Source organism: Bos taurus, chromosome 13 (genome assembly GCF_002263795.3).
Source record: "Bos taurus isolate L1 Dominette 01449 registration number 42190680 breed Hereford chromosome 13, ARS-UCD2.0, whole genome shotgun sequence".
NCBI classification, from domain to species: domain Eukaryota; kingdom Metazoa; phylum Chordata; class Mammalia; order Artiodactyla; family Bovidae; genus Bos; species Bos taurus.
In genome coordinates this window covers 62,274,884-62,297,928 of record NC_037340.1, presented here as the reverse complement: position 1 = coordinate 62,297,928, position 23,045 = coordinate 62,274,884, and the positions used below count along the sequence as shown (strand labels likewise).

Here is a 23,045-nt window from a genome sequence, read left to right as displayed (position 1 = left end):
CCTCTGTCCATGGGATTTTACAGGCAAGAGTACTGGAGTGGGTTGCCATTCCCTTCACCAGGGCATCTTCCCGACCCAGGGATCGAACCCAGGTCTCGTGCGTTGCAGGCAGACGCTTTACCGTCTAGGCCACCAGGAAAGCCAACTGCCACCAGGGGGCAAAAGTGAATTCATTTTAGTTCCACAATCCAAGTAGAAAAACCATAACCAGACATTCCCACTCTGCATGCTTTTATTTTTCACCGGTAAAATGTAGAACTTTACTAAGACAACAACACACAAACATTGTTTTGTATTATGTCAAACATCCACCAGTGAGAAGCTTGGCATTACAGAATAAATCCGTATATAGCCTAAGAAGGTAAGGAAGCCTGGGGCAGAAAGGGTCTGAGAGCAAGAAAAAGCATGGCCTGGATCTTGGAGCCCCAAGTCTTGCCCCTGTCCAGCCCCTGAGTGCCTGGCATGGCCCTTCAAGGCCATCTTAAAAGTGGAAAGTTGGACAGAATGAGTTCCTCTGAGGGGGAAGTTCCAGAGCCAAACTGGAGACTGGGAAGACCACCTGCACCTGCTCTGTGAGGTCACAGTGCCAACAGTTCCACTTGACCCAGGAAAGCTTCCACACGGCACCTTTCAGGGCACACTAGGTGGGAGCAGCAGCAGCAGCCACTTCCCCCTCACAGACTCCCAGAGATCCCCACCGTCAATCCCCTGTCCTAGAGAAGGACATCGATGCCCCGGTCCTCAAGGAGCCCTGAGGACTCGTGTGACCAACCCGAAAATGTGGCCCACGTCTCCAGGGAGGTCAGGCCCAGGAGGTGAGAACGGCAGCCCCTCCCTCTGCACAGCCCTTACGAAACACCGCGCCTCAGCCCTTTCTTGGAAGCCAGCTGGCGTTAGCAGCTGCGCCTACAGACGCAGCACCTGAAGTCAGAGAGACGACAGTGGCTTTCAGCCAGGGAGCGGAGGAGCGGTCGTCCATTGAGCCCGTGTTTATTGAGCACCTGCTGTGTGCCAGCACTGGGCAGAGTGCTGGGACGGTGGTGTTGCACCAGATGGCCGTGCTCCCTGCCCCCGTGGAGCTCACGTGAGGGAGACAGATCGTAAACGAGAAAGCACGCCTCTCTGCCGTGTTTATCTGTAGGAGGCCTCTGCTTGCGGGTGGTAGCAGTTCCAACTCAAAACAGTGCCTAACTCTGGGCCCCAGAACAGCTGTCTATCCCTAGAGGAGGGCATACAGAATAACCATACGGGGTAAGGAGAATGCTATTATAACTTCAGTATGTATTTTCTTTAGCTCATCCTCTTTTAATTTATATTCCTCAGGAAGGTGTGAATAAAGCCTATACATTTGATAGGGTAAATAATATATTCGTCCACATGGAGAAATATATATACATATATATACACACATATATAAAATGTTGGGAGTATAAAAGTTTAGAAACCATTGACATGGACATGACGTGACAGTCACTTAGTCATGTCTGACTCTTTGTGACCCCGTGGACTGTAGTCCATGGTGTTCTCCAGGCCAGAATACTGGAGTAGGTAGCCTTTCCCTTCTCCAGGCGATCTTCCCAACCCCGGGGTCGAGCCCAGGTCTCCCACATTACAGGAGAATTCTTTACCAGCTGAGCCACAAGGGAAGCCCAAGAATACTGGAGCGGGTAGCCTATCCCTTCTCTAGCGGATCTTCCTGACCCAGGGATCAAACCAGGGTCTCCTGCATTCCAGTCAGGTTCTTTACCAAATGGGCTATTAGAGACCATACCTTAGAAATAAAGAAAAATGTACATGGCAGGGAATATAGCTAATGTTTTATAATAACTATAAATGGAATATAACGTTTAAAGTTATTAATCACTATATCATATACCTGTAACATAAAATATTGTACAACTATACTTCAATTTAAAAAATTTTTTTAATTAAAGAAAATTTATCTTACATGCCAAAAGATCCCAAGATATGGATGGCTCCAGAGAATGTTAACTCTGAGGTTCTGCAGTGCCAGCCACTCCCCAGGTTCCTGCCATCTTTTTTGCTCTACCTTTTGGCCTCATCTCACGGTCACAAGGTGGCTACCACCATCCCTGGTGTAGCACAGAAGCATGGCCATATGCGAACAGAGAGGAGGGTGTTGCCTCTTGTGGGTCTCAGTTTAGCAATGAGAAAATCTTCTCCCCAAGTCCCAGACCCCTTTATCTACCCTACAGCTCACCCCTGCAGACTTTCCCATCCTTGAACCAACAGCAAGGGGACGGAGACAGAAACAGTCAGAAACCAACCAGATCCATCTAAATCACTTGGGGGAGAAAGGGACAAGGGACCAAAATCAGTCTTCTGCCAGTAAGAGGAAGGAGTGGCTTTTGGATGACAACCAACCGTGACTGCCACAGCAAACTGAGTCCTTTCCTCTGAAGAGGCGTGCACTGAGGGTCAGCCACACCTCAGTCTATCCCTGATTCTCAGCCTTGTGGTCTTGAGCAAACTTTTCAGCAGTTCAGTTTCTCCATCTGGAACATGGGGACGCCATGCTCCTTGTGAACTGTAAAATACAATTGTGAATCCTGTCGTTGCCAGGATCATCCAACGAGGCCGGAACATCTGCAGGATGACAGAGGCGCCTTTGTCAAACGCAAGTGAGAAGGGAGGGCAGAGGGGAGCCCTGGGGTCTTTGTGGGCAGTGAGCGGCTGAAGCTCAGAGATGTCAAGTGGGCAACCCAGGGTCCCCCAGCAAGGGGCAGGGGGCAGGGGGTAGGGATGCTCCTGCAGTGTCTGCAAGCACCTTGTCCCAGAGGCTGGCAGTGACATGACAGCCCTGTGCTTTCTGCAGGTGATGCCTTCCTGTTGCCTGTCCGCATCAATGCCCCAGGCCTGACCCAGTGCATGCTGGAATGTGTGTGTACGTATACACTGAAGAGCCGCCTTGGCCATCAGCGTGGGCCTGGGAAGAGGGCCCAGCCTCAAGCTGGGCTGCAGGTGGAGCTCTGGAGGTCTTCCCTTCAGAGGCGTCAGGGGTGTCATTCCAGCGAGGAATGAGGGTTGGCTGGGAGGGAGATCTGCTTGGAGGAGCAGCTAACTGCCAGCCCTCCCCAACTCTGCCACCGGCCTGGCCCCTGAACTCATGCGAATGGTTCCATGCAACTCACCCTCACTTTGAGGACATGGTTCTGACCACACCCTAAAGATCAGTCTTCTGTGTTCCTCCTGCCACACCTCCACTATTCATCCACTCAGTCATTTATCCAACCATCTGTCTGTTATCCATCTGTTGGAATATCCATACACCCTATTAGTTCATCCATCCATCCAAGCCCTTCACTGAGTCATCCATCAATACACCCATACTTTTGTTACCATTCATATCCATTCAGTCATCAACCCATGCACCCTTCCATTCCCCCTCTCATTCTCCCATCCTCTCATCCATCTTTCTAATCACCTCTTTTCCAAGCCATTCTCTTAACCATTCTTCCATGTATCCATGCCTCCTCCCACCTACGCACCCATTCTGAGCCCGTATTTTTTGCCTAGCTTCATGCACTGCAATAGTAGGCACTCAGGAATGAACCAGACAAGCAGTCTTCTACTGAGAGGCTTTCAGTGTCTGGGAATAGACATTGGCAGGGACATCTCAAACTTTTCTTGCTCCTGAGTCACTTTTAAGTATTCAGTACCTGCCAGTCACTAGTGGTTTTGTAGTTCTAGTACTCAGTCCAAGCTGATGCTTACCTATAAGTAGCTCAAAGAACTGTCCTGGGCTCAACTAGCAAATTGAGAGGGTCTCCCAGCAACAGGGTCTCTCCCTGTGAATTGTCATAGAATAAGAAGGAGGATACAGCTGCTCACTGCTCTCCTGTCTCCTCCACAGCCTGGATCACCTGCCTGGCCTGCTTCCTAAGGACTCGGGCTCACCGGGTTCTGTTCAACACTTGCAGGTGAGCTGGGGCAGGAAGCGGGAAGGTTATGGGGACTGGAACTGTGTGCTGGTGACCATGGCAACTCCATCACTGGCTTAGACCTCTCCTCAGATAATCTATATCAAATCTGGTTTATATCAGACCCCTCACCCCAGAATCCACTGTGGCTCCCTGTCAGTCCAGCACCTCAGCCTATAGCCCTCTGAAATCTTGCCTCACCCTTCCTTTCCCAGCTCCCCTTTTTCTGCTTTCTGCAATAGATCCATTGGGCCAGCATGGCTAGGATTCTCACTCCCTGGACCCACTATACCTCTTTCCACCTGCATAGGTTTGCACAGGCTGTTCTTCCTGCCTGAAATGTCTGCTCCATTCTTTCCCTTTTCATTTTCTGCCCATGCAAAATGCCTCTGAATTCCTGCAGAGTTTCCACCTCATTTGTGCTTTTAAAGCTTACATTCTAAGCATTTCTTATTTCTGGCCATGCTGTGTCTTTGCTCTGTGTGTGGGCTTTCTCTAATTGTGGCGAGGGTGGGCTACTCTCTAGTTGGGGTTCATGAGCTTCTCGTTGCACTGGCTTATTTTGTTGCAGAACTTGGGTTTTAGGGCTCATGGCTTTCAGTAGCTGTGGTGCAAGGGCTTAGTTGCCCTGCAGCATGCGGAATCTTCCTGGACTAGGGGTCAAACCTGTGTCCCTCGCACTGGACCTCCAGGGAAGTCTGAAACATCTCTATAATGTCTTCTCTGGGCCCAGCCTTGGCTCCACCACACATGAGCTCCCATGTGTGGAGAAGCAGACACCAAATTGTGGAATATTCTTAATGAGATAGGAATACCAGACCACATTCCCTGCTCCTGAGAAACCTGTATGGAGGACAAAAAGCAACAGTTAGAACTGGACATGGAACAACAGACAGGTTCAAAATTGGGAAAGGAATACATCAAGACTGTATTCCTGCTTATTTAACTTCCATGCAGAATACATCATGCGAAATGCCAGGCTGGATGAATCACAAGCTGAAATCAAGATTGCTGGGAGAAATATCAACAGTTTCAGATGTGCAGATGATACCACTTTAACGGCAGAAAGTGAAGAGGAACTAAAGAGCCTCTTAATGAAGGTGAAAGAAGGGAGTGAAAAAGCTGGCTTTCAAACTCAACATTCAAAAACGAAGATCATGGCATCTGGTCCTATCACTTCATGGCAAATAGATGGGGAAACAGTGGAAACAGTGAGAGAATTCATTTTCTTGGTCTCCAAAATCAGTGCCGATGGTGACTGCAGCCATGAAATTAAAAGGCCCTTGTTTCTTGTAAGAATAGCTATGGCAAACCTCGACAGTATACTAAAAAAGCAGAGATGTCACTTTGCCAACAAAGGTCCATCTAGTCAAAGTCACGAATGGATGTGAGAGTTGGACCGTGAAAAAGCCTGCGCATCAAAGAATTGATGCTTTCAGACTGTGGTGCTAGAGAAGACTCTTGAGAGTTCCTTGGACAGCAAGGAAATCATCCCTGAATATTCATTGGAAGGACTGATGCTGAAGCTGAAACTCCAATACTTTGGCCACCTGATGCGAAGTGCTGACTCCTTGGAAAAGACCCTGATGCTGGGAAAGATTGAAGGCAGGAGGAGAAGGGGGTGACAGAGGATGAGATGGTTGGATGGCATCACCGACTCGATGGACATGAGTTGAGCAAACTCAAGGAGGTAGTGAAGGGCAGAGAAGCCTGGCATGCTGCAGGTCATGGGGTCGCAAAGAGTTAGACACAACTTAGCGACTGTAACAACAGCAACAAAGCTGGGGGTGTTGAGCCTGGAGCTTGTAGGCAGAGGGCACATTTAAACTAAGCTCTGAAGGATGCATTTACTGGGGGAGAAGCTGGAAAGGGGCAAACAGTACGTAAATGGAGGGAGAGAGTGAGGAGGATGTGGGTGAACGCTATGAGTTGATCTCTGATGGCCAGAGATACTGGGCTAAGGGCTTTCTTTCCTCAGAGATGCTGTGGAGCCACAGAACATGGCCAGCATCTTGGAGAGAGTGTCATGGCCCAGATAGGAATGTGCTTCTCGGGGTGCGTTCAGGGCAAGGGCCAGGCTGAGGCTGTCCAGCCTGTGCAAAGCCCTGCCTCACCTTGACCATCACTTCTCTGTCTTGCAGATACAAGCTGTTCATCCACAAGCTGATAGAAAAAGCAGGCGTTCTGATCCTCTGTGCTTTTGGTACGTGTCCAGGGCCCTGTCCCATTCCAGGTGGAGGTACCTAACCCTGGGCTCGTGCCCATCCTGGGGAGGGAAAGAGCTGTGGCACCAGCTATGTGACACTGTGCCCGACACTGTCCCTCTGGGGACCCCAGTATCCTCATCTGCCTAATGAGTGTTGCTGTGAGGATAAAATGATGTCCAAGGAAAATGTTTGAAAGCTAAGAAAAACTTTGAAAACTGTAAGGTTCTCCCCAAACTGTATTATATAATATTCTTATTCTTCCTCTTCTTCTTTTCCCTCTCCCTCCCTCCCTCTTTCTCCCTCTCTCTTTCTCTCTCAGTTTTTGTGGCTTCCTTCCAGCCAACACCACCACCTCTCACATTACAGCTTTGCTTTCTCAAACAAAGAAATCTCCTCCTTCTACTTAAATACACCACCAGGTGGGGGTTGAGGGAAAGAGAAGGAAGAGAATTTCCTAAGAAATTAGAAATTCCTGGACAACATAATCCAACAGATAAGACTTTTTAAAATAATGCCAAAGGTCAATTGTACAACTGACTTTTGTGTACTGATCTTGTATCCTGCAACCTTGCTGAACTCATGTGTTACTGCTAACACTGGGCAAGACACCCAGTCTTGAATACTTTAAGATTTCTATATGCAACATCATGTCATCTGCCTTTTATTTCTTTTTCTTAACTAATTGACCTGGCTCAAATCCCAAAATAATGTTAAATAGAAATAGCAAGAGCAGGGAATTCTTTGGTGGTCCAGTGGTTAGGACTCGGTGCTTTTGCTGCCAGGGCCTGGGTTCAATCCCTGGTCAGGGAAACTAAGATCCTGCAAGCTTCATAGGATCAAAAAAGAAAAAAGAAAAGAAATTTTAAGAGCAGACACCTTGTCTTACTCCTGATCTTAGGAAGAAAACCTCCAGTATTTCACCATTAAGCATGATGTTAGCTGTGGCTCATAAACAACTTTTATCAGATTGAGGAAGTTCCATTCTTTTCTTTGAAGTTCTATTCTGTTCTATTTAAAAACAACAAATATATTTTAAAGGTATTTAATAATGACCTGAATAATGAGATTTCAGACAGCACAGAAATCATAAAATGCAAGGGGGACCACCCCTTTTCCTTCTTTTTGCCAATTATCCCCAGTAGGATTAAGACTGGAGAGGAAGAGGAAACATAGATTACTTGGTTTATGTGAGCTGATATGCATATATGATATCATTGGATCATAAAGTGGATTTTACTGTTATTCCCATTTTACAGAGGAGTAAACTAATGCATAGAGGGATTAAGTAACTTCTCCCAAAACTGCACAGTGCTAGGAAGTGGCAAGGCTTAGATTTGAATCTAGAAGTCTTAACTCCAAAGCCTAAGATGTAAGCTCTTAAGCTTTCATCCTAAATGCTCATTCTTGTTCCCCGACTCCCACAGGATTTTGGATGTTTTCTGTGCACTTACCGTCCAAAATGGACATCTGGCAGGTAAGTGCGTACTCTCTTCAGGCCCCACCCTTGACTGGCCTCACCCTAACCGGTCAATGTCACCTTCATAAGTTCCTTTCCCTCTTACCACTTCTGGACCCTACTCAGTTGCTGACTCATTCCAGATACAAATCTCTGCCTTTGTCTTGTTCCCCACCTGGAACCATCTCTCCCATCAAAATGTGACTTTCAAGGACCAGATGCATAGTTCCTCCTCCAGGATCCTCTCCTGTCACTGTTTCACAGAGGTGACCCATCTTTCCTTTATCAAGGCCCCCACCTACAATGGGATGGTGTGGCCAAAGAACACATTTCTCTCTCTACTCAAGGCAGTTAGTTCTTTTGCTCAAATGAGATGAGACCTTTACTTTGTGGTTCCTGGAGAAGAAGGAGGAGAAATCAGTGGCCAGAGCTCCCTGTCTGAGGACAGCAGAGTCAGAAGGCCTCGAGAGAAGAGATCTGATGAACCTGTCCTTCCCTCTCTTCTTCTCCCCTTATGAATGAACTCCGTCATATGCTTCCCTCTCCTCCAGAAATACCTAAGCAGAGGTGGTCACATTCCCCTCTATTCTTCCACAATTTTCTGTAATCATAATTGCTTTCCCAACTGTATTGAGAGTCCTTGAAGACAGAGTCAGATCTGATTCACTCCAGCAATGTCCACCTCAACACCTGGTACAAGGTGAACATGATCAATTCTGGACATTTAGATGGCCAGATGGGGTGTGATTGGAGGCGGGATGGAAGTGATGGATGTAAGGATGTGGGAAATGGATAGTGGGATAGATGGATGAATGAATGGAAGAAGGTACAGATGAGAGAGTGGATGGATGGGAGGGCAGATGGGATAAGGGTGAGTAAATGGATGGATGGATAGATAGATGAATGGATAGCTGAGTGGGACAGTGGATAGACAGGAGGGTAGATGGATGCATGCATGCATGGACTGATGAAAGGGTCGATGGATAAGGTAAGGTGGATGGATAAGAAAGATTGGATAAATGAAGGAGCAGACTGATGGGAAAGGGGGATGAATAGGATGGTAGATGGGTGGGAGGTTTGATGGAAGTGTATGCAGATGAATGAGCAAAAAGGAGGGTAAATTGGATTTTGAATGGATGGCAGGTGGGAAAAAATAGGAAAGTGGATGAATGGCTGGATTTATGATTGTGGGAGGATGGATTGATGAAATTCTACTGGGCCCAGATTAGGCCATCTGAAGGAGATCCCTTGCTTTCCTCAATATCCCACCAGGAAGACAGCATAGATAGTCCACTGCAGAGCTTGAGGTAAGAAGAATCTGCTAAATAGTCCTAATGTTACCTAAAAACCAGAGCTATAGCCAAGATCTACTGGCTAAGAATATGGGGTCTGCCAGAACAATTTGGGCTTAAATCCCAGCTCCCATACCTCCTACCTGGCTAAACTTATACAAGTCACTTCACTTCTTCTCCTTTATGAAATAAAGCATAACACCCAGCTTGTTCTTGGTAATCATGGATATTAAAGAAAATGTCATGAATAGTTCCTGACCCATAGTGTTCAGCAGATGGTTTTGGTTGTTACTGTTGTTTAGTCATAAGTCCTGTCCAGCTCTTTGTAACCTCATGGGGACTATAACCTGCCCTGTCCATTGGATTTCCCAAGCAAGAACACTGGAGTGAGTTGCCATTTCCTTCTCCAGGGGATCTTCCCCATCCAGGGAAAGAACTCGTGTCTCCTGCTTGGCAGCTGGATTCTTTACCACTGAGCCACTTGGGAAAGCCCCAGCAAATGGTAGCTGAGAAGAAATTTTAACCAAGATACACCCATGGCAGCATCCTTAAATGAAAAAAAATACTCCAATATTCAGAAGGAATGAGTTGGGTTTAGGGATAGTCAGACAGTCCAAGCAGAAGTAAGGGCATGAGTAATGCTCACTGCTCTAAATTCTTAGAGATAGGAATTTGGGGGGCAGGTCCAGGGATGGGCCCATGAGAGTGGGAAGATGAGAAGCTAGCTCTCTGTGTGCTGACTGGCAGAGGTAGAAGCTGACTGTGATAGTAGCAGCATCACAAATCAGTTGCTCTCTGTTCTCATTCCTTCCCCATAAGGATGTACCAAGAGAAGGTGCGGCATCATACTGGGGAAATCCAGGACCTCCGAGGCCACTTGAACCAGCTCATTGCCAAGCTCCAAGAGATGGAAGCCATGTCCGATGAGGTGAGTTGCTAGCCATTCTGCCCCGAAACACCTGACCTCTCTGTTTGATGTCCAGCTTCTCATATTCCAAGTTTTAGTGGAACATATGCCCAAATAACTTCCTGGGAAAGAATAAAATAAGAGGTATGTATTAAGTTTTTTTTAGAACATGTATGTTTGAAAACATCTCTATTCTACCCTTGCACTTGTTGATAGTTTGGTTGGGTATAGAATTATAGATAGGAAAAATTTCCCCTGAGGATTTTGAAAGAATTCCACTCTTGTGTTCTAGTCTAAGCTGTTGCTTTGATGCTGCTACTGCTGCTAAGTCACTTCAGTCGTGTCCGACTCTGTGCGACCCCATAGATGGCAGCCCACCAGGCTCCCCCGTCCCCGGGATTCTCCAGGCAAGAACACTGGAGTGGGTTGCCATTTCCTTCTCCAATGCAGGAAAGTGAAAAGTGAAAGTGAAGTCGCTCAGTCGTGTCCGACTCTTAGCGACCCCATGGACTGCAGCCCAGCAGGCTCCTCTGTCCATGGGATTTTCCAGGCAAGAGCACTGGAGTGGGTGCCTTTGCCTCCTCCGATAATGTTGCTGTAGAGAAGTCTAATATCACTCTTATTATTTGTCATTTGAGTGTGGTCTGTTTCCATCCCTAAGTTTGTAGGATATTCTTTTTACCTCCAGTGTTCTATATTTAACCTGCTGGGGGATTCCTGAACTTACTGACTCTATGAGTTGATCTTTTTCAGTAGTTTCAGAAAATTATTAGCTATTATTCCTTAAAACATTGTTTTTAACCCATTATCTATCACCTCTCCTGAGACACCAATTATAACTATCCTAATTTCTGGAGTGTTTTCCATATTCTTCTTGTATTTTTTCCTTGTTTGCTTGTTTTTTCATTCTTTTTCTCTATGTGCTTAAGTTTTGATGCTTTCTCTTCATGTTTCTTCAGGTTCACTAATAATCCTATAGTCTGCTCTATCCAATCTACTTCTAAACATTTCCATTAAGTTCTTAATTTCATATATTGCATAGTCTAGTTCTAGAATATACATTTTATTATTTTTCATAGATTTTAATTCTATGGTGGAATTCTCCAACATTTCATCTATATTGTTCATCTTTTCCTTTATTATATTTAACATATTGGTCACAGTTATTTTTAAATCCTTGTCTGCTAAATCTAATACTTGGATCATCTATGATCTCCTATTGCCTGCTTTTTCTTTGGTGTATCAATCTTATGGTTTTGTCTTTTCATATCTGGTAAATTTTTAGTGTTTTCTGGACAATCTTTTACCAAAAAAACTAGATGTTCCTGTTGAAATTATAATTTCAACTAGGTAGAGTTCTCTCTTTTCTTTGTAAGGAAGATGAAGTATACTGATCACTTCTATGCAAACATGCATTAAACTGGTTCAGACCTAGATTGTAATTTTTATAGGATTTATTCAAAGGTTTTTGGCTTAGCCTTCTAGCCTCCTGCCCATGCAATTTCAAAAATTGATAAATGTCTTGATGGGAAAGACTGAACATATGTTTGAGGCCTCTTGAGTTTTCAATTTGTTATTGAGGTATAGTTGATGTACAATGTTGTGTTAATTTCTACTCTACAAGAAAGTGACTCAGTTGCACATGTATACACTCTTTTCAAACTTTCCCAGTATGTTTGTCAGAAAATATTGAATATAGTTTCCTGTGCTTTACAGTAGGAACTCATTGTTTATCCATTTTATACATAACGGTTTGCGTTCACTAATCCCAAACTCCTTCCCCAACTCCCCCACCCAGTTAGCAACCACAGTCTGTTCTTTATGTCTGAGTCTGCTTCTGTTTGTAGATGAATTCATTTGTGTCATACTTTAGATTCAACATATAAATGACATTATATGGTATTTGTCCTTCTGACTTCACTTAGTATGATAATCTCTACGCCCATCCATGTTGCTGCAAATGGCATAGTTTCATCCTTTTATGGCTGAGTAGTATTCCATTGTATGTACTTACCACATTTATTTATCCATTTATCTGCCAACGGACATTTAGCTTGATTCCATGTCTTGGCTATTATAAATAGTGCTTCAACGAATGTTGGAGTGCATGTTTCTTTTTGAATTATAGTTTTGCCAGATATATGCCCAGGATTGGGATTGTATGGGATCCTATGGCAACTCTATTTTTAGTTTTTTGAGGAACTTTTTTTCCATAAAAGTTGCACCAGTTTACATTCCCATGAATGTGTAAGAAGACCCCCTTTTCTTCACACCTTCTCCAGCATTTGTTGTTTATAGACTTTTCACTTTTTGATGATGGTCATTCTGACTGATGTGAGGTGGTACCTCATTGTAGTTTTGATTTGCATTTCTCTAATAATTAGTGATGCTGAGCATAATTTCATGAATCTGTTGGTCATCTGTATGTCCTCTTTGAAGAAATGCCTCTTTAGGCCTTCTGCTCATTTTCCAACTGGGTTGTTTTTTGTTGTTGACTTGTATGTGCTATTTGCATATTTTGGAAAGTAAGACCTTCTCGGTCATATTATTTACAAATATTTTCTCCCAACCTGTAGGTTGTTCTTTCGTTTTGTATGTGGTTTCTTTTGATGTACAGAAGCTCATAAACTTGATTAGGTTCTATTTGCTTTGAGGGGATTTTCTTTTGGGTTTTGTGGGGTTTTGTTTTTTTGTGTTTTTTTTTTTTTTTTTTTCGCTTTTATTTCTATTGCCTTGGGAGACTGATCTAAGGAAATGATTGGTATGGTTTATGTCAAAGAATGTTTTGCCTATGTTCTCTCCTAAGAGTTTTATGGTGTCATGCCTTAGATTTAAGTCTAAACCATCTTGACTTTATTTTTGTGTGGTGTGAAAGTGTGTTCTAATTTCATTGATTTAATGAGGCTTCCAGCTTTTCCAAAATCACTTGCTGAAGAGACCTCTTTTCTCTATTGTATATCCTTGCCTCCTTTGTCAAAGATTAATTGACTGTGGACATATGGATTTATTTCTGGACTTTGAATTTCCAATTTTGGGTACAAAATCTCTGACCCCATTGGCAGTCTTCTCTGCCAGGGGCAAGCTTGGATTCTCAGTCTCTCATTGTGATTGTAATTGGTTTAGTGCCCTGGAGTGAAGAGCAGATGTAGCTACTTAGTACTGACTCAGCATTTCCTCTAGGACAGCAGTTCTCAAAGTGTGGCCTCCATTTCAGCAGCATCAGCATTACCTGGAAAAATGTGAGAAATTCAAATTAACGGACCCCACCCAGACCTACTGAATCACATACTCTAAGGATGGGAACCAACTTTTCTGTGTTTCAACAAGTCCTTCAGTGATTCTGACAAATAATAAGGAGAATCACTGTGCCGAGTCTTTAATCTCTTGCTTGCTTTGTTTTGGCGTCTCCTTCCTCGGAGGGACTTTGCTTATTAAGCGCTGTGAGACTGGGAGATTTTATTCTGCTTTTCAGAAGCTTTTAAAGCAGCTCTTTAGCTTCTTACATAGTCTTGGATTCCAGTTAACATCTAATGAGGGAAATAAGCCATGGCCAAGGCTCCTTAAGTGTCCAATTCCGTTCTACCTGCTCTATGTAAATGCTAACAACTTCGCTGCTTTCTCTTTTGTCAGTAGCAGCCCCTGCCCCCAGATCCTCAACCCATGCACAGAATCATCAAATGCTGCAGAGATTAAGAATGTCAGCATATTTCAGATTGGTTGTCCCCTGTCTAGAATTTTAGTCCATCTGGTCCTGTTTCTTTCATAGCTCAATGATGGTATTAAAACATGATTTAGCAAACCATCTGGCTTTTTCTACTTGTTTTTAGTGGGACCATAGGTTCTCGGTAACTTACTACATCTAACCTAGAAGCCCTACATCATCTTACCTTACATCTAAAATGTCATAATAATGTACCTATGAGTTAGCCACACTTGGCTTTCAATGTGGAAACCCTTTCAATGTGGAAACGTGTTCTTTAAGAACACATTTAAGAAATGTTCTTTAAGAAAGATAAATATCATATGATATCACTTATATGTAGAATTTTCTTAGCTTTTCTTAGTCTTTTCTTAGCTTTAGGAGCTCAGTTCTTACCTCTCTGAGTCTGTTTCCACATCAACAAATAGAGTATAATTACTGCCCTGTAACACTCTATCTGGAGAAGGCAATGGCACCCCACTCCAGTACTCTTGCCTGGAAAATCCCATGGATGGAGGAGCCTGGTAGGCTGCAGTCCATGGGGTCGCTAGGAGTCAGACACGACTGAAGCGACTTAGCAGCAGCAGCAGCAGCAACACTCTATCTACTATGCTAGTTACCCAGTTACCATCCTAAAACTTAGTAGTGCAGAACAACCATTTTATTATGTCCAAAGATTCTGTGAATCAAGAATTCAGACAGGATGCAGTGGAGATGGTTTGTCACTGCTTCATGACGTCAGGGGCCTCAGCTGGGAAGGCACGAAGGCTGGAGATGACCCAATATCTGGGTCTGGAATCATCTAGAGGAATCTTTATTCACTTGTGTGGAGGTTGATGCTGGCTGTCAGCTGGGAACTGAGGGCTGTTGACTAAAGTGCCCATAGGTGGTCCCTTTGTATGGCATGGCCTTCCTTACAACACGGCGACTGGCTTCAGAAAGTGAACGTCCCCCCAGAAGCAGATGGTTCACCTTTTAGGACTGAGCCCACAGGTCATATAGCATCACTCCCATCAGTCACAGGCTCACCCAGATGGATAGGGAGAGAACTGAAGTCCCATGTGTCCATGAGAAGGGTGTCAAAGTCACACAGAAGGAGGAGCAAGGAACGAGAGGCCTGTCTGCAATCATTTTAAGAAAATACAATCTGCTACTCTGTGAAACTTTATTTTCTTGGGCTCCAAAATCACTGCAAATTGTGACTACAGCCATGAAATTAAAAGACGTTTGCTCCTTGGAAGAAAGGTTATGACCAACCTAGACAGCATATTAAAAAGCAGAATCATTACTTTGCCAACAAAGGTCCGTCTAGTTAAAGCTATGGTTTTTCCAGGATTCATGTATGGATGTGAGAGTTGGACCATAAAGAAGGCTTAGCACCAAAGAATCAATATTTTCAAATTGTGATGCTGGAGAAGACTCTTGAGAGTCCCCTGGACTACAAGGAAATCCAACCAGTCAATCCTAAAGGAAATCAGTCCTGAATATTCATTGGAGGGACTGATGCTGAAGTTGAAACTCCAATACTTTGGCCACCTGATGCAAAGAACTGACTCGTTGGAAAAGACCCTGATGCTGGGAAAGATTGAAGGCGGGAGGAGAAGGGGACGGCAGAGGATGAGATGGTTGGATGATATCACTGACTCGATGGACATGAGTTTGAGTAAGCTCTGGGAGTTGGTGATGGACAGGGAAGCCTGGTGTGCTGCAGTCCATGGGGTCACAAAGAGCCAGACACGACTGAGTGACTGAACTGAACTGAACTCCGTGAAGGCACAGGAACCAAGATCAAATTACCAACGTTCATTAGGTCATAGAGAAAGCAAGGGAATTCCAGAAAAATATCTATTTCCGCTTCATTGACTGTGCTAAAGCCTTTGACTATGTGGATCAGAAACTGGAAAATTACTAAAGAGATGGGAATACCAGACCACCTTACTTGTTTCCTGAGAAACCTCTACAGAGATAAAGAAGCAACAGTTAGAACTGGACATGGAACAACTGACTGGTTAAAAATTGGGAAAGGAGTATAACAAGGCTGTATATTGTCACCCTGCTTATTTAACTTATATGCCGAATATATCATGTGCAATGCCAGGCTAGATGAATCCCAAGCTGGATCAAGATTGCTGGCAGAAATATCAGCAGCCTCAGATGATACCACTGTAATGGCAGAAAGTGAAGACGAACTTAAGAGAATTTGAAGAAGGTGAAAAGAGAAGAGTGAAAAAACTGGCTTGAAACTCAACATTCAAAAAACTAAGATCACAGCATCTGGTCCTATCACCTTATGGGAAATAGAAGGGGAAAAAGTGGAAGCAGGCACAGCTTTTATTTTCTTGGGCTCCAAAATCACTGCAAGCAGTGACTGCAACTAGCTCCTTGGCAGGAAAGCTGTGACATACCTAAAATGAAAGTGTAAGTGTTAGTTACTCAGTCGTGTCCTATGGACTATAGCCCGCCAGGCTCCTCTGTCCATGGGGATTTTCCAGGCAAGAATACTGGAGTGGGTTGCCAAGCCCTCCTCCAGGGAATGTTTCCAACCCAGGGATCAAACCCATCTCCCGCATTGCAGGCAGATCCTTTACCCTCTGAGCCACCAGGAAAGGCCATAACAAACCGAGACAACATATTAAAAAGCAGAGTCATCACTTTGCTGACAAAGGTCCATCTAGTCAAAGCTATGGTTTTTACAGTAGTCATGTACGAATATGAGAGTTGGACCATAAAGAAAGATAAGCTCTGGAAAATTGATGCTTTCGAATTGTGGTATTGGAGAACTCTTGAGAGTCCCTTAGACTGCAAGGAGATCCAACCAGTCAATCCTAAAGGAAATCAAACCTGAATATTCATTGGAAGGATTGATGCTGAAGCTGAAACTCCAATACTTTGGCCACCTGATGCAAAGAACCAACTCATGGAAAAGACCCTGATGCTGGGAAAGATTGAAGGCAAAAGGAGAATGGGGGTAGTAGGTAGCAACGTCGAATCAATGGACAAGAATTAGAGCAAACTCCAGGAGATAGTGAAGGACAGAGGAGCCTGGCATGCTGCAGTTCATGTGGTTACAAAGAGTTAGATGCAACTTAGTGACTGAGCAACACTCTTGTGAAAAATCTAATCAAATAGTGGCCAGTGATTTATTGAGCACCAACTGTGCTCAACGCTTTGCGATCTTTATCTGGCAATGTAGAGGTTAAGAACCTGAACTCTGGAACCAGAGTTTCCGGGTCTGCCTCTCACTAGCTATGTGACCTTGGACAAGTTACCTTTTTGTGCCTCAATATTCTCCTCTTTAAAATGGGGGCAATAATAGTACATACCTCCTAGGGTTGCTGAGAGGGGATAAGTATGAACATACTGAAGACAGTCCTGACATATAGTCACAGCTTTATGAGTCTTAGCTCTAATCCTAACAAGAGTAGGGGGTGGATGTGATTATTGTTCCAGTGTCTCTGGTGGCTCACACTGTAAAGAATCTGCCTGCAATGCAGGAGACCGGGGTTCGATCCCTGAGTCGGGAAGATCCCCTGGAAGAGGGAATGGCAACTCACTCCAGTATTCTTGCCTGTAAAAGCCCAAGGACAGAGGGGTTTGGCCGGGCTATATGGGGGCACAAAGAGTCAGACAGGACTGAGTGACTAACATGTTCACTTCATAAAATGAGAAAGTCAAGATTCGGGGGCAGGGGGGTGTACGGGGGCAGTAACTAGCCTAGGGATCATTAGCAGGAAAGGTCTGTCTGACTCCAGGCCCCCTGCCCTGGACTTGACTGAGACTCCTGGTCCTGCATGTATGACAGTGCATCCCAGAGGGTGTGAAAACACCGAGGAAACCCCATGGATGGGACGGGGGCGGCTCTGGACCTCCTCACAGCACAGCATGTGACAGCCCTGTGCGTGGACCAGGCAGTGGCCAGCAGGCAAGGACGAAAAGGTGTCCTGAGGCCACTCGTCACCTGGTGTGAACAGAGCTGTGGACCGTGATCTGTAAGAACACATCACTGCACAGCTTGGGTTTTCTGCCTTCGCAGCAAAAAATGACCCAGAAAATAATAAAGATGATCCAAGGAGATTACATTGAGAAGCCGGACTTTGCCCTGAAGTCAATAGGTGAGTGACTTCCCACCTACCTTGCCTCACCAACCAGCCCAGCCCAAGTTTCCTGAGAAACTCTTCAGAGGGTAGATTTCAGCTCTGGTCGGGGGCATATCCTGCTAACCTCACCCGCCTGGCTGGTGCTCTTGTTACGGTTTTCCATTTTCTCCCACAGAGGCTGAGGTGAGAAGGGGAGGCCATCATCCACCCGTCCCCCTCCAAATGTAGGGGTCCACAGAGTTGTCCCTGTCTGTGCAGGGGAGACTGGCCACAGGCCTAATTACAGTTAGGAATCACGCCTTTGAAAAATTAAGCAGTGGCTGCAATAGAGGGGTAGGGAGGAGCATGCTGGGTTGAGGTCTGGTAAGGAGGATGAAGTGTTTTTCGTATCAAACCACAGGAACTGATATGAAAGGTGCCCCTGTGAGGGGCTGCATGGGAGGGGGTGAGGTGGGTAGGCGGGTGGGCTGCCTGGTGTAGGCAGCACCAGCTCACCCCAGCATCCCTAGGCCCAAGGAGACTCAGTGTCAGAGGGCTTCGGTCTAAGCTCTCAGACCTGGAGTCTGAGAATGGCTATAATAAGGGCCCCGGTGATACTAACTGGGTTATAATAACTAGGCTGACATAAGTGAGTGAGCGCCTGCATTGCACCAGGCACTGCTGGAAAAAGTTTACTGTATTAACTCCTTTCAACCTCACAACAACTCCATGAAATGGATGCTCTCATTACTACTATTATTATTACTTTTGTTACTCCCATATCCCAGAGGACAACGCTGAGGTCCAGAGAGGACCACTGACTCTTCTGAAGTGTTCCCCTGGCACCTAGTGAGACTCCCTCCACCAGGCAGATGCCAGGGCTGCTCAGCTGAGACTCTTCCCCCTCCCCCCATCCCCCGCCCCAACCCCTCCGCTGCCATCACCTCCCACACAGGGGCCTCCATCGACTTTGAGCAGACGTCAGCCACGTACAACCACGACAAGGCCTGCTCCTACTGGAACTGGATCCGGCTGTGGAACTATGCACAGCCCCCGGACGTGATCCTCGAGGCAGGAGGAATGGCGGGACGGGGGAGAGTGGCAGGGGTGTGGCCAGGGGCCTGGGGGCAGGAGCTGAAGGCAGAGGTTGGGGTGAGAGTGCAGAGGGTGGGGGCCTGGGGCAGAGTAGGAACGAGAGAAAGGGAGGAACCGAGGCAGAAAAAAGGCACAACTGATGGGGTGGGGGTGGTAGTCTGGGGAGAAGTTGGGGTGCTATGCAGGAGTAGGGGACAGGCCCAGGGGCAGGGACAGCCTGCTCTGGCACTGGAAGAGGCCCCTCCCCCAACCCTCAAGTCTTGCATCTCAGGGAACCCTGACTGCGCTGGGCTGAGGGGAGGGGTCATCCTTGCTGCCTGCTGTCAGGGAGGCTTCCTGGATGGAGTTGGTGGTACTCGAACCGAGCTTTGTAGACAGGAAGGACTGGGCTTGTCCAGGAAGGCTGAGAAGGTCTAGGGAAGCCAAGCTGGGATAAGGAATCTGTTCTTTAACCATCTACCTTCACTACATCTGCCGCTTCCAGCCCAACGTGACACCTGGCAACTGCTGGGCCTTCTCGGGTGACCGCGGCCAGGTGACCATCCGACTGGCCCAGAAGGTCTACCTGTCCAACCTGACCCTGCAGCACATCCCGAAGACCATCTCACTGTCAGGCAGCCTGGACACCGCCCCCAAGGACTTCGTCATCTACGTGAGCACGCCCCAGCTGGCAGCAATGCTTAGCTGAGGGGACAGCTCGTAATGGCAGCTTTCGCAGCGCTGTGATAAACCATACAATCTACGAAGCCTAGAGGGGCTGGATGTTAAGGCTGGGGATAGTCAGGGTCAGGGTCAGATCACAGCCTTCTGAGATTAGGGGGTAAACGGCACTCTATCACAACCCAAGTTTTTCAGAGCCAATTGAGTCTTCAAAGATAATTGAGCCCCCATTTTACTGAAAAGGAAACAGGTTCAGAGAAAGGGCAGGGATACATCAAACCCTAGAGTCAACGGCAGTGTTAGAAGTGGACCCTTAACCTTCTGGCTTCCAGTGCAATGCTTTTTCCTATCCTTTACCTGTGCTGCAACGGAACAGTGCCCAAAGAAGTAGACAGCTCCCCATCCTGACAGGTGTGCAGGTCTCGACTGGAGAAGGCAGCACCTCCTGGAGTTCCTGCCTGTACCTGATGCTTTATTCTTGGTTCTGATTCTCCAGGGCGTGGAAGGCTCCCCCAAGGAGGAGGTGTTCCTGGGGGCATTTCAGTTTCAGCCAGAAAATATCATTCAGACGTTCCAGCTCCAGGTACCTGAGAAACCCTGCCCATGCTGGGCACCTACTGAACACACACTGTGGGCAGGGCTTTACAGGGGACCCCACTTCATGCCCCAGCAGCCCGAGGTGGCGCACAGGTGTCACTAACTGACTTGACAGATGAGGAAACTGAGGCCAGAGTGATGGAGCCACTGCCTAGGGCCTAGAGTGGAACCCTGAGGAGACTCATCTACCTCCATTTCCCTGAGCCACTGAGGAGCCCTCCTGCTGTGGTTCCTCCCATGGACAGCAGGTGGTGAGCTGGTAGGGCCATCAGGCCAGGGTCACTGGCTTTGAACTTAATGTCTCCATACTGGGAAACCACATGATCAACACCTGGTCCAACTACAGGTGGGGAAGCTGAGGCCTGGAGGGGAGGGAGTTGGAGACAGAAGCATGACCAGAAGGTGGCTACTGGAATGGCCCTGAGACTCGAGAAAATGTTCAGGCTTGGAAATCCGACTGACCCTGGCCCAAATCCTGACCCAACCATAAGTTCTATGTGATCACAGACCATTCTCTTCCTCTCTGGGCCTCAGTTTCCCCTGGTGTAATTTCCTGGGAGGTTGAGACCATCCAGTGAGATCTCACAGGCCACTGGGCTCCATCCCCTCTGGGTTATGGGGAGAAAGGGGAGGGGGCCGCATTTATATACCACCTACTGTATGCCCAGGGCTGGTAAGCCATCTGGCCCCAAGATCTTACTTCAGTGCTCATGGCAACCCTGGGAAGCAGACATTACCCCTCTTCCTCTTATAGACCGGAAACTGAAGCCCAGAGAGGGTGTGGTTTGCCCAGGGTGCCAGAGCACACATGTGCCAGGGCCCCAAGGCTGGGATGCGTTCCCCATCACCGTCGAGCTATCTTCCGGCCTCAGCCCCTTGCATCCCAGCCCCTGAGTGACCTGCCATGTGGTTTTGAAACATTCCCCTCTCAGAGCCTCAGTTTCCCCAGCTAAGGAATTGGAGGGTTTCCTTCCACTGCCAAACATTCCTCTGGACAGGGGCTATGAGTGAGATGGCCCCTGTCTGTGGCTCTTCTTCAGAACCAGCCTCCCAGGACATTTGGGGCTGTCAAGGTGAAGATATCCAGCAACTGGGGGAACCCACGCTTCACCTGCCTGTACCGAGTACGTGTGCATGGCTCTGTGACTCTACCCAGAGAGCAGCCTAACTAGAGCCCCCACCCCAAGAGAGATTAAAGTTTATTCTTCACGTCCAATTCCAAGTGTCTTTTGGCCCCCAAAAGTGAGAGTGGCCTAGGGCTTGATGTCTGAAATTCAGTGTAGCAATTATCAGTCCCATCCTGGGTACCCAGGTACCCTCACAACAGCCCCATGAGGCCCCATTTCACACATGGGGACAGTGAAGTCTCCAGGCAAAAAAACTGACTGCCAGAAGTCACAGTTAGCAAATAGCAGCACCAGGATTCAACTCCAAGCTGTCTGACACCCGTACGTGACTTATCTTCTGGTTTCAAGTCAAACTCTGCCACTGACCCGAGTGTGACCCTGGGCAAGACCCAGCCCTTTCAGTTTCCCCGTCTTCAATAGACAGGATCATGGCTGTTGTATCAGATGAGGTGGGAGATGAGAAATCCTTCCTGTGACCATCACAGAGTGTTTCAACATCACACAGATGATTCAGTGTAACATTAGACAAAACACACATCCTCTCTGGACCTCTGTTTTTCCAGGTGTGAACATTTCTAGTCCATTGTGTGCATTGAAAGACAATATCAACAAAGTAAAAAAGGCAACCCACAGGATGGGAGAGAGTATTTGCAAATCATATATCTGATAAGAGATTAATATTCAGAATATATGGAGAACTCCTAAAATTCAACCACACACACACAAAAAAAAACTCAATTCAAAAATGGGCAAAGCATCCGAACAGACATTTCTCTGAAAAAGATATATGAATGGTCAATAAGTACATTGACAACTTATTCAACATCACTCATCATTAGGGAAATGCAAGTCAAAGCTACAATGAGGGATTTCCTCTGTGGTCCCGTGGTTAAGGATCCACCTGCCATGCAGGGAACATGGGTTCAATCCCTGGTCAGGGAACTAAGGTCCCACACACCATAGGGCAACTAAGCCCACATTCCTCAAAATACAGAGCCCACACACTCTGGAGCCCGCGTGCCACAACTAGAGAGAAGCCTGAGCTCCACAAGGGAAGATCCCGTGTGCCATAACTAAGACCCAATGCAGCCAAAAATAAACACCTTTTTAAAAAGACTTTTAAAAAATCTATAATGAGATCTACTACTTCACACCCATTAGGCTATTATAAAAAAAATAAAAAGTGTGGATGAGGATATAGAGAAATTGGAACTTGTGTACTGTCAGTGCGACTTCATGTAGAGCCACTGTGGAAAATAGTAAGGCATTTTACAAAAAAAAAAAATAGATTTAAAATAGAAACACCATTTGACTGAACAATCCCACTCTGGATATTTACCAAAAAGAATTAAAAGCAGGGTCTCAAAGAGGTATTTGTACACTCATATTCATAGCAGCATTATTCGTAACAGCAGGAAGCAACACAAGTTTTCATCAACAGAATAAATGAAATAGACCAGATGTGTTCTATACATACAATGGAATACTATTCAGTCTTTGAAAGGAAAAAGTTCTGCAATATGCCGCAACATGGATGAACCTTGAGAACATGATGCTAAATGAAATAAGCCAGTCACAAAAAGACAAATGTGCTATGATTCTACTTATATGAGATACTTATTCTGTCAAATGCATGGAGGCAGAAAGTAGATGGGTTGCCACCAGTTGAGGTATGGGAGAATGGGGAGTCGGTGTTAAATGGGTACACAGCTTCAGTTTTACATGGAAAGAGCTATGAAGATGGATGTTAGCGATGGTTGTAACAATGTTATGAATATATTTAATACCAGTGAACTATACACTTTGAAAAGGTTAAGATGATAAACTTTACATTTTATATATATATTATGTATATATTTGTATATATTATAATATTATATATAATATATTATCATATATTATATCATCAATATATTATATATTAATATTATATTATATATATTACTATGATTTTGAAAATTGAAAAAAGTTATAAGATATTTTAAAT

At 45.8% G+C, this 23,045-nt stretch overlaps 1 protein-coding gene across 1 annotated transcript; it reads left to right on the top strand.

Annotated features, from left to right (window-relative positions):
* Positions 1–637: 637 nt before the first annotated feature.
* On the top strand, positions 638–21,147 carry SUN5 (Sad1 and UNC84 domain containing 5). Its single transcript, NM_001046165.2, has 13 exons — positions 638–815; positions 2,584–2,642; positions 2,837–2,905; positions 3,875–3,941; positions 6,083–6,144; positions 7,573–7,622; positions 8,877–8,911; positions 9,716–9,824; positions 17,537–17,615; positions 18,535–18,650; positions 19,159–19,326; positions 19,831–19,917; positions 20,972–21,147. Exons 1-13 carry the CDS (start codon positions 730–732, stop codon positions 21,101–21,103), a joined length of 1,119 nt encoding a protein of 372 aa, NP_001039630.1. The 5' UTR covers positions 638–729; the 3' UTR covers positions 21,104–21,147.
* Positions 21,148–23,045: the final 1,898 nt, after the last annotated feature.